Source organism: Carettochelys insculpta, chromosome 3 (genome assembly GCF_033958435.1).
Source record: "Carettochelys insculpta isolate YL-2023 chromosome 3, ASM3395843v1, whole genome shotgun sequence".
Taxonomy (NCBI): Eukaryota; Metazoa; Chordata; order Testudines; family Carettochelyidae; genus Carettochelys; species Carettochelys insculpta.
The window spans coordinates 9,038,841-9,051,004 of NC_134139.1; the positions used below are offsets into that span (position 1 = coordinate 9,038,841).

General features: G+C 42.9%; 1 protein-coding gene across 1 annotated transcript in view; it reads left to right on the top strand.

Annotated features, from left to right (window-relative positions):
* MCM8 (minichromosome maintenance 8 homologous recombination repair factor) overlaps window positions 1-12,164 on the top strand; it is a 38,799-nt gene that overhangs the window by 8,768 nt on the left and 17,867 nt on the right. Inside the window, exons 6-8 of the mRNA XM_074988391.1 lie at window positions 1,915-2,018; window positions 2,517-2,715; window positions 4,521-4,606. Coding sequence (XP_074844492.1) covers window positions 1,915-2,018; window positions 2,517-2,715; window positions 4,521-4,606 — 389 coding nt within the window. The remainder of the gene's footprint in view (window positions 1-1,914; window positions 2,019-2,516; window positions 2,716-4,520; window positions 4,607-12,164) is intronic.

The window sequence follows — 12,164 nt, forward strand, 5'->3', positions numbered from 1 at the left end:
CCATTTTTAATGGGAAACTATCCCACAGATGTTGAAGTAATTGCTCGAAGTCACACAGGTAGCCCATAGCAAAAGTGTGAATAGAGTCTAGATCAGGGTCTCAAACTCCCACCTGTAGGCCATCTCCAGCCAGAGTCTTTGCTCAATCCATCCTGGGACTACTGCTAGGGTGGGGAGGGAAACTGTCCATTACAGCCCCCCCAAACTCTACCCTTTCCTTCCATGGTCACAACGGTTGCACCTCCCCATACTTTCTGCAATGGCAGGAACCGTAAGGGATGCAGAATGCATTGGGTGAGTGCACTAGGTAAGTGCACTCACTCCACTGTGCTCTGCGTCCTCACAGCTACTGTTGCTGGTGGGTCTGCTGCCAAAGTGCATCACCCTGCTCCCTCCACTGATCCTTAAGCTGTATCCTTGCGGGTGGGTGCCATGGGCGGGGAGGGGCTAGGCAACGGCATGAAAGGGCAGGATTTGGGGCACAATAACTGACAGCCTTCCCTCTCTGTGCCCTCACAGGAGTTCTGGGCTGTATTGCACAACTGCTCTGGCCAGGGATAGCCTGCAGGCCAGGAGTTTGAGATCCCTGCCCTAGATCTTGTTCAGTGCTGTGCTCTCAAAAGGCTAGCCACCGTATGCTGGTTCTGCAGTAGCAGCAAATATGCCCATAGATCTGCCGAGATTAATTATACCAGTATATACTCATAGTTTAGAATTAGAGATTACTTTAAGCACTAGCCAAGAAAAAGATCTCAGGTATTTTTTAGGAACTATACAGGTAAAATATAACAGTCCTCAGGCTTGTAAGATACTCAGCTGAGCCACGCAAGTCCTTAGGCCTGAAACAGGTTGGCATGATTGAATATAAGAGAACCTTGTACGTGTAAAGTGATATGATTATAGTAAAAGATATGTTAAGGGCTGATGTGCTGGAAACTGTGCAGCAATAGCTGGAAAATATGCTGCAATGAGCCATTTTGTACTGTAAGATGCCAGATAGTAACATTTGGGAGGATTCTTTTGTAACCTCAAGTTGCTGTGATACCTCATTGACGTAATTAAGGAGAATAAGTGGAACTGAAAGGATAGCCAATGAGAAATGGAACACAGCTAAATTAGAGGAGTATTGAAATATGGATAGGGAAAGGGAGATTGGAACCCTTATGCATATGTATAAGCCTTAGCAAGTGTGAGCATAACTCAAGATACAAAGGTGTTGTCTGGGAGTAGATGCATGGGGCGATGCCAAGATGACAGCCACAGATAATAGCAGTGATGTTGAGGGAGACAATAATCGACACTCCAAGATCTCCCAGCCAGAGATGTGAACACTGAAAGTCACAGAGCTGAACGCTTTGCACTGTCTCTCGTCTGCTATCCTATTTCAGTGTTATGGGATTATTTATCTTCTGAGTTAATTTGTTAATAAGGGGACTTATCACAAGTTGCAATTGTTTCTCATGTGTTTTAATGATTTTGATGATGTAGATGTCAGGAAACCAAAACATTTTTGACTACTGTGATCAAAGATATTAATTATTCACCAATCCATTGATGAGGCTAAACTGTGTAAATTTTTATTAACAAATGAATTTGATAATTTAAGCTCCATTTAAAATATGGAAGAAAAAATCTATGGTAGTTCAATGGAAAAGTACGAATGCAGTAAAATAATGCTGTTGGCTATGTTTAGTAGTCAGTGAGGCCTTCTACAGAGTTATGTAAAGGTTTAAAATTGCTGCATTGGACCAGTTGCAGGATAAGGCAACAAAGCTCAACTGCAAATGAACTATCAAGCCAAACCCAGGGGAAAGAGAGCCTTGTTAAAGAAACATTGTAAAGATTGTGAGTTCAATACTATTCCCCATTCCTTAGAGCTGGTTCTTTCTAGCAGGCGCTTTCTTGTCTATCTAGGTATTAACTAAGGACCTGGAAAGGCATGTGGCTGAACTACAGGAACAAGAAGGCTTACCAATTGATGAAGAACCTATAATAAATGTGCCACATATTCATGCAAGGTAAAGGGTGTTCTGTATTGTTTCTCTTTTAGGATTTGAAAGATTCATTTCCCCAGCATATGCAACTCACAATTACTATGAAATGTTGGTTCCTTCTGTGCTGTAAGACTTTGAAATGTGTGTTAACCATGGCTGGGTATTGCTGTGTTGTTATGGGTCCCTATATACGGTAGTTTCTGCAGACTGGGGCCTTAGGAATATATCTCAAAAAGAATGAAATGTTTGTATGCTATTATGTGTTCTCTTGTAGTTTGGCAATTTTGAACATTAGAATTTGACTGGGCAGCCCTCAACTCTTCCTAGGCTAACAGGAGTTAATGGTTATGCTATGTATTCTGAAAAAAGGTTAGATTTACAATAAAATATTAGATTTGTGCTCTGTTGATTAAAATCTTTTCTTTGACTGTACTTCTGTTAGTGCTGTGCATATTTGATAACAAGTTTTGTTCTTTAAGGGTAACCAGAGATGTGAAGTTGTGTGGTAACCTTTTTGTTTAGGATATACAACTATGACCCAGTGACTCAACTGAAGAATGTTCGGGCTAGTTGTTATGGGAAGTATGTTGCCCTGCGTGGTACTGTTGTGCGTGTCAGCAACATTAAACCTCTGTGCACCAAGATGGCCTTCATATGCAGCACATGTGGGCATATTCAGAGTTTTCCTCTGCCTGATGGAAAATATTCCCTCCCCACAAAGGTAATTTAAAATACTTTTATCTTAAAATTTTCTTCATCTTTGCGATCTCTTGTGTTTGGAGACTGTAAACATGTGGTATTTAAAAAGTGATAAAATGGATTTAATATATCAACAAAAAAGATTTAATATATCAACAAAATCACTGTGCATTCCAATGTTACTGTAAATCTTCATGTGAAGTAGGAATTTTAAAAAGTTTCCTTGATTTTGGCTTCCATTAAAATGGAAAACCGAAAGCAGAGAAACATCTTTGATTTTAGAAAGAATGTTTCCCTGCTCTCTGAACCCATCCCCACCTGTTTTGGAAAGGGCAGTTCAGTGTTCTGACTGAATTCAGACATTCTACTTACGGCTAGAGCTGGCTGGATAATGTAACTACCTTCCTGTGAAAAATCTCAAGATTTTTTTGGGAGGTGGGGAATTTTGTCCCAAATTGTAATCAAGAATAAAAAATCGAAATCTTTTTGCAGAAAGGGATTTTCCAGAAAAATTCCATTTCAGGAGTACCAAAATGGGATTTATTTCAATTTTCCAACTGTCCCACTGCAAGGTTTCTGGCAGGAGAGCTGCTGCCTGCGAAGGCAGTGAGCTGGGTAGTTCGAGGGCTGGCCAGCTGCATATATAATTGGTATCATAAGAACATAAGAATCCTGCACAGTTGTGGTTGTGTCTACACTGGAGAGAAAAAAACAAACTTGCAGCAGTGATGCTAAAAATAGCCATGTAGAGGTTTATGCCTGGGCTGGAGCTCAGCCTCTGAGGCGGAAGGAAGGGGGTGGGTTTCGGAGCCTGAGCTCCAGTCTGAGCCAGAATGTCTACCTGGCTATTCATAGCACCACAGTCTGAGTCTGCAAGCCTGAGCTCTAAGACTTGCTGCTGTGGTATTGTTTGGGATGGGATCTGGGGGAGGTGAATGTGTAGACCAGTGTTCCCACTAATTTTTTTCCATCCATGTGCAGAATAAATTTATGTGCACTGAGGCATGTGTGGATGTGCACCACCAATAGAAACATGTGCTGCCAGTTGTGGGCAACACTGGGCACTCTGCTAATCAGCTGGGCAGCATTTGAATCTCTCCTGGGTGGCTGCCCAAGTGCCCAGCTTACAGGGAACACTGGTGTAGGCACACCTCCAGAAACTGGTGAGCTGGGTAGTCTGGTACATTGGCAGTCATGCGGTCTGTGAAATCCCAGTTGTCCAGCAGGCTGCCAAGGAACTGAGGAGTTACAGGTAGCCAGTCAGGTAGGTAGGTTTCTATGAAACCAGCCATTTGACTTCTTTCTTAAGTTTTGATAGAATCAGTGTATTTTCATGGTACATTTAGATTTTGTTGAATTGGCATTTGCCAATGGAAAACTTTTGACCAGATCTCTTCAGGACTTAGAAGAAACTGGAAAGAATAAAAAGCCTGAAATACTAAGACCCCACAAGACATATATAGAAAATAATAATAAGGTAGCTGCGTTGTTGTTATAAATAATAATAATAATAGCATTTTTTTTTCCTCTGAGACTTGAAAATAAAAGTAAGACACACAAGATGCAGTACTTAGACTGCTTTTTCTCCAGTGCCTCTAATTAGAATACTAGGCATTTAATGACTGTGTGACAATTTTTCATTAATTATACCCATGGTATTTAATATCTCTAACATTAAATGTAAATTTTCTTTATGTATGCTATTAATGAGCTTCATACAGAGTACTGTGGGTTTTTCAAAATCAGATGAGGCACCTTAAACTACATTGTAATAAAGAGAATAATTTTCTTTACATCAAATCTGAAACGGAATTTATACTGTTACAGTGTCCTCTGTCTGAATGCCATGGACGATCATTCATTGCAGATAGAAGCTCTCCTTTAACAATTACAGTGGACTGGCAGTCTATTAAGTAAGCAACCTTTCACTAGCATATTGAGGTTAGCATATTTGAATAATATGAATACATTGTATAAAAAGATACATTGATCAAAAGAATATGTTACAAAAGCTTAGTTTCACCACAGCACTATTCCATATTATACATTTGTCCTCCTCAGTGTAATAGGTTAATTGAAATTCTGATACCTTTGTTGTGAACTGTTGCAGGTCATGCTATGAATGTGATCATGTCCTTTGTAAAGTACCTTCTATAATGAGTGACCTACAAGGAAAACATCACCATGTTTGGCTAGAAAGGCATTGTTGCATGACATCTGTCAGCTTAGGGAGTTGAATAAGCTGTACTGCATTTGGTTTAAAGTTGTATTGAAGAAACCAGAAGGTGACCTGAATAGAAGTAAAGTGCACACGTTTAAATTGTTTCCCAATTTCTCTGCTTTCTGCATCTAATCAAGTAAATGTACTTGTGATCTGTGGCCAGGATTGGCTTTGTTGTCTGTCTGGTACAAGAATAGAAGAAAATTGGGCCCTTAAGTATTACTGTAATAAAAATATATACCATAAATGTTAAATATTCTTTCCAATCTAAACAAATCAAACCTATTTCTGTAGTTGTTTTTTTTTTAACAATTGTTTTAGAATGATGTACAATTAAGAGCTTTCCCAAATGCTGTGCTACTTAGGTCCTAGTCCAGCACAGCTGAACTTTATGCACTTTGAGTTTGACTTCAATGGGGCTGCTCAGAGATCCAAATCCTGGCCCCACTAAAGTGAATTTGACTTCAGAGGGGCTGGGATTTCACTGTGGCTGCATCTATGCTAGCAAGTTCTTTCAAAAGATGTTTTGAAAGAAGGGGGAGCGTTCGAATGATCCCGTGGAGCATCTACACACACACAGCGTTCTTTTGAAAGTAAATCGAAAGAATGTGGCACTCCTTTCAAAATTGTTCATCCTTCCCTGTTTCAGGAAGAGCGCCCTCTTTTGAAAGCAACAGAGAGGGAGCCATGCTAGTCTATATACTATCAAAACAAAAAAGCAGTCAAGTAGCACTTTAAAGGCTAACAAAATAATTTATTAGGTGAGCTTTCATGGGACAGACCCACTTCTTCAGACCATAGCCAGACCAGAACAGACTCAATATTTAAGGCATAGAGAACTAAAAACAGTAATCAAAGTTGACAAATCAGAAAAAAATTATCAAGGTGAGCAAATCAGAGAGCAGAGGGGTGCGGGGGTGGGGATTCAAGAATTAGATTAAGCCAAGTATGCCAAAGAACCCCTATAATGTCCCAGAAAATTTGCATCCTGGTTCAAACCATGTGTTAATGTGTCGAATTTGAATGTGAAAGAGAGTTCAGCAGCTTCTCTTTCTAAAGCAGACTGAAAATTCTTCTTCAATAAGACGCAAACTCTTAAGTCATTAACAGAATGGCCCACTCCATTAAAATGTAGACTAACTGATTTGTGGATCAGGAATGTTTTGATGTCTGTTTTGTGCCCATTAACTCTTTGTTTGAGAGAGTTTGAAGTCTGTCCAATATACAAAACATGTGGGCATTGTTGGCACATGATGGCATATATGATGTTAGTTGAGGAACATGAGAACGTGCCCGTGATTCTGTGAATAACCTGGTTAGGTCCAGTGATGGTATCGCCAGAATGGATATGTGGACATAGCTGGCAGCAGGCTTTGTTGCAAGGAAAAGTCCCAGGACTGGTGTTCCTGCGGTATAGACTATGGCTATTGGTTAGAATTCTCATAAGGTTGGGAGGTTGTGTGTAGAAGAGAACAGGCCTGTCACCTAGGGCCTTCTGGAGTGTGGTGTCCTGGTGAAGGATAGGTTGTAGGTCTGTAATAATTCATTGCAGTGGTTTGAGTTGGGGGCTGTAGGTGATGACCAGTGATGTTCTGTTCTTGGCTTTTTTGGGCCTATCTTGGAGTAGCTGGTCTCTGGGGATTCATCTGGCCCTGTCGATTTTTGTTTTTTTATTTCTCCTGGTGGGTATTTTCAAGTTTATGTATATTTGGTAGAGATCTTGTAGTTTTTGGTCTCTGTCACTTGAATCAGAGCAAATGTGATTGTACCTAAGGGCTTGACTGTAAACAATGGATCTAGTTATGTGTGCAGGATGGAAGCTAGAAGGGTGTAGGTAAGTATAGCGATCAGTGGGTTTCCGGTACGGTGTGGTACCAATCAGGCCATCCTTGATTTGTACTTCAGTGTCCAGGAAACGTATATCTTGCGTGGAGTAATCGAGGCAAAAGTTGATGGTGGGGTGCAGATTGTTAAAGTTTCTGTGGATGAAAGCTTCTTTCACAAGAAAGCGTGTAGATGCTCTGCAGGCTTTTCTTTTTGAAAGAGCAGTTGTTAGCCGATGGCCAAGGATGTTTGGTGAGGTGCCAGACTCTCACCTAATGGCCAGGCTTTATAGCCAAAAACGGCCTAGGTTCTTTGATTGTTTTGGCTGCTTTACAGTAACCCAGGGGAAACAAGTCAGGCTTATGCACAAACGGTTACCAAAATTTATTAAACTAGATTCTAATCATGTGGTTACAAAATTGCTAGTGCCTACTTATTCAAATGTATAGATGTTACACACACAAACAAGTTACAACACTGAAGCCACGATCCCAAAGAAAGAAAACAAAGTATAGAGCTCTATTTCAAAATATGTGTACACTAAAGATAGGAGATCAGGTGTGGGTGCTTCTTACCCTCTTTGCATCTCTCGATTCCAGTGGTGCCAAGCCAGGATCGGTCACTCAATTCCGCGGAAAGACGAATAAGGGACAAGGCTTAGGGACCCCTTTAGCTGCAGAAGCCTTGGGAGGCTGTCACTTATCTGACTAGCAGATAGATAGTGAAAAGCACTCAAAAATCATGGTGCTGTAGGTCCCATACTTACACCTCTGTAATCCTTTATTCTCTTTCTCCTTTCTTATGCCAAATTGGGGCTGGTCTGTCTGGGTGACGCCAGCTCTTGCAAGAGTAGTTTACACTTGCAAAGGAGAGAAACAATAAGTTTCGACTACTGGACATTCCTTTTATTAGGGTAAATATTTTCCCACCTAGGATGTTGGTGTGTGTGCATCAAGTTGTTAGTAGGGGCTAAGAGCCATGTCTGTCACAGCTTCTCTGTCTGCTGTGAGCCTAATCGTTGTATAAGTTCCCAGAGGCACACTGTAGCAGCACACCTGTGCTTTCTCACAGCTTCAAAGGCTGTGCTGGAATTTACGTTAAGTGCCCTGTTGTTTTGGCTCCCTTGTTTTCCCAGCAATGCTGGTCTGAGAGGGGGCTGGCTGTCTGGCTACAGCAGTCCTCATGGGGCCTTATTTTTTTTTTTTTTTTTTTTTTTTTGATCCCTGGCCCATTCCTTCAGAAGAGTGGGGGCTGTGTGGACACTAGGTTTTAAAGAGCAGGTCACTCTTTTGATCTGCTTTTTTCTGCGTGGATGCACTTTCATAAAAAGCTCTTTTGAAAGAGCTTTTTTCGAAAGATCTCTGCAGCATAGATGTAGCCTGTAGGTAAAATTTAAACATAAGTATGTAAGTGTCTGCAGAATTGGTGCCCTAATTTGTTTGCATTGTGGTCTTGGGGCTTTTTGGGCACAGTGTACTCCAGGATAAGACTTCTGTAGTAACCTAACAGGTAGCTGTTATCAGGGCACTGAGTAACTTCATGTCTTTTGCCTTCCTCATTTCAGTCTGATGTCTCAGAAGCAATACTTTACACTTGTGTAACCCTGCCTTTTCTTCAAATAACATGTTAAAAGACTGTAACTTGTTTTATAGTAAACTACAAAAACTACACCAACGTTAAGGGTCTGACTTCAACCCATGAAACCAAAAGCGTGATTATTTTTACTACTATAAAAATACACAAGGAAAAGGTCATCTTGCTGCTCAGCAACAAATCTGCTTACTAGGTATAATCTGTGACTAAGCCAAGTTCTTCCTTCTTTAGGTTTGCTATTCTTATGCTTTGCCTTTGCTGTGAAGCTGAGGAGATAGGATCAGACCTGCAATCACAAGGCAAGGGGCTTAGGTCTCCTTTTCAGGAACACAACAGAGGTGACAGTACAAATTGCCTACTAGTGATTGCCACAGGTGGTTTCCAGATCTCCTGCTTTACCTAAAATAGAGTACAGAAAATGCTTGAAAAGATTCAGATTGATCTTTTTGTTTATCTCAGTTGGAAATCTCCACTTTTTCCAGGAACTGTTCTCTCTCCATCCCAACCACGAAAATGGTTGTCATGCAGCTCCTCTGCAGCCTTTGCTCTAAGAAGCCATTTTTGCCTTCCTGCTCTGACTTCCAGTTTCAGCTATATTGACATTCTGCACCCAAATTTTATAGATCTGAGTATTAAAATTTTTGAAACAAGTTATTGTGAGTAATGAGCTTTGCAATAAGACCCTTTTTTCCTCTTTTAAATTGCACTCTTTTTTTCATTGAGGAAAGTTATACCCTGGTACTGAGAAACGTTAATGCTGTTAACGTTTCAAAGAGTCCACGTCTACACAAGAAGCATCTGTCGACAGATGTCACTGTTGGAAGAGATGTCCTGGCAGGACCTCTTCCAACAGATTGCATGTATACATAAAAGCAGTTGTGGGGGCGGGAGTTGCACTGTCAGTGGAGAGCAGCCAGAGGGCCCAGCTCTCTCTGGACAGACAGCTGACCCGAAGCTCTGCAAACAGGGCAGTTGAGGAACCAGAAGCCCTGTCTGACAAAAGGGGCCCCAGAATGTCGACACGGTTGTTTTCTCAACAGTACACTGTTGGGAGAGGTGTTATACCTGAAAGGAGAGCAGTATAACACTGCTGGCGGATGTGCTGGGTTTTGTTGATATACTGTCGACAATGCACATTTTGCATGTAGATGCTCCTCGTGTCCCCCCCCCGCCCCAGACAAAAGCCCAGTTTTGCCAGAAAAAGCCTCTCATGTAGATGTGGCCAGAGAGAAGGGATCAGAAGAAAGAGAAATCTTTGGTATTTACAAATGTGTAACATACACACCCTAGAGTTCATTTAGCAAGATTAAGTGCAACATGATTAGGCAAAAACACTAACTTTTCAAATATCACTGTAATATTTAGATTTATTTAAATGGAAATATACTTAATTTTGAAGGCTATAAAATGAATAACATTTCTAATGAGTTAAAGATGGGTGAGGAATATTTAAAGGATATAGAAAAGGGAAAGAAGTATAACACTTATTTTTATGTAAGAGTAGTAGTAGTAGTAGTAGCATCCTTCAGTCTACGTAGACTATGGATCACGCCCTTCGTAGTTCTGTTTGGCATCCTTATTTGCAGCGTCGGCTGTGACTGTGAAGACCCACATGAGAGTGACAGTCCTTGCTGCATCTGTTGCATATGTAATGGGTGTCTGGCAGGTCCTTGCTGTGCTTTCTGTGGGTTCGCTTCTCCTCTGCTAGCTGTGTGATCCTCAACTCACCCTTCTGAAGGCCATTGTATACTTCCTGCCTCCATCTGCTGCGATCGTCTGCCAGCTCCTCCCAGCTGTCTGGCTTGATGTCTTCTTCCCTGAGATCTCTCTTGCAAATATCTTTGTAGCGCAGCTGGGGGCATCCGGGAGGTCTTTTGCCAGAGGCTAGCTCACCATACAGGATGTCTTTTGGGATCCTTCCATCATTCATCCTGTGGACATGGCCAAGCCAGCGGAGCCGCCGCTGCCTGAGGAGGGTGTGCATAGTTGGGATTCCAGCTTGCTCAAGGACGGTAGTGTTGGACACTCTGTCCTTCCACGATATTCCAAGGATGCGCCTGAGGCAGCATAAGTGGAAGACGTTCAGCCTCTTTTCCTGGCGGGCGTACAGGGTCCAAGTCTCGCTGCCGTAAAGGAGGGTGCTGAGGATGCAGGCTCTGTAGACTTGCATTTTGGTGTGAGTGTACAGCTTGTTGTTATTCCACACTCTCTCACTGAGTCTGGACAGAGTTGTGGCTGCTTTACCGATCTTCCTATTTAGCTCAGTCTCCAAGGACAGGGTGTCAGTGATGGTGGACCCGAGGTAAACGAACTCGTGGACGACCTCTAACATATAGTTGTCAATGCTGATTGATGGAGAAACAGCAACATCCTGAGCAAGTACATTTGTCTTCTTTAGGCTGATGGAGAGCCCAAAGTCCTTGCATGCTTTGGAGAACTGATCCAGCAGCTTCTGAAGTTGGTCTTCTGTGTGTGACACAACAGCAGCGTCATCTGCGAACGGCATCTCTCTGATGAGGACTTCCTGCATCTTAGATTTAGCTTTCAGCCTTGCAAGATTAAACAGTTTCCCGTCAGATCTTGTGTGTAGCAAGATGCTCTCTGTTGAAGATCCAAAGGCATGTTTAAGGAGGAGTGCGAAGAAGATCCCGAACAATGTCGGAGCAAGGACGCATCCTTGTTTGACGCCGCTCCTGATGCTGAAAGCATCCGATAATGTGCCATCGTATTGGACAGTTCCTCTCATGTCATAATGGAAAGACTGGATCATCTTGAGTAACCGCGGCGGACAGCCTATCTTGTGGAGCAGTTTGAACAGTCCATCCCTGCTGACCAAGTCGAAGGCCTTGGTTAGGTCGATGAAGGCAATATAGAGTGGCTTCCTCTGCTCCCTGCATTTCTCCTGTAGCTGCCTCAGAGAGAAGACCATGTCGATGGTAGATTTCTCTGCGCGGAATCTGCACTGTGATTCAGGATACACCCTCTCAGCAATCTTCTGGAGTCTGCCGAGGATGACGCGAGCGAACAGTTTACCAGTGATGCTTAGGAGGGAGATTCCACAGTAATTGTTGCAGTCGCTTCTGTCTCCTTTGTTCTTATATGTAAGAAGAGCTACAGTAATGTACAGTGGAAATTATTATTTATATTTTGGTAGCACCTAGGCTGGGATGGGCAAACTTTTTGACCTGAGGGCCACATCTGGGTAGGGAGATTCTGTAGCAGGCCCTGAATGTAGGGCTGGGACAGGCAGTTGGTGTGCAGTGTGCAGAAGGGGGTCAGTGTAGATGGTTGTGGCAGAGGGTTGGGGTGGAGGAGGGAGTTCAAGGTGGGGAAGTAGGAGAGCAGGAAGGGTTTGGGGTGGGCATTGCTTTCCTAGGGCATCCCCCAGTCAGTGGTGCTGTTGAGATTAAAGAAAGCATCCTGCCTGCCCTGGCCCTACACTGTTCCCACGAGCAGCTGGACAACCAGCAGTGGGTCCTGTGGGTAGTGTCCTGGGGGGACAGGAAGCTCTGCATGCTTACCTGTAGGCACTGCCCCACACAGCTTCCATTGGTCAGTTTCCTGTTCCTGACAAATAGGAGCTGCGGGGAGAACACCTTCTGCTGCGTGCAGCACGTGGAGCCCTCTGCTTCTCTTCCCAGGGGCTGCAGGGATGTGCTGGTTGCTTCCAGGAGTGTGGCATGGGATCCTGGCAGGCAGGGAGCCTGCCTTAGTCCAGCTGTGCTGCTGAACAATCCTAAAGGCTGGATTTAATGCCCTAATGTGGCCCTTGGGCTGTAGTTTGCCTGTCCCTGATCTAGAGACTACGCTCAGGTCTGTATGGACAAGCCCTG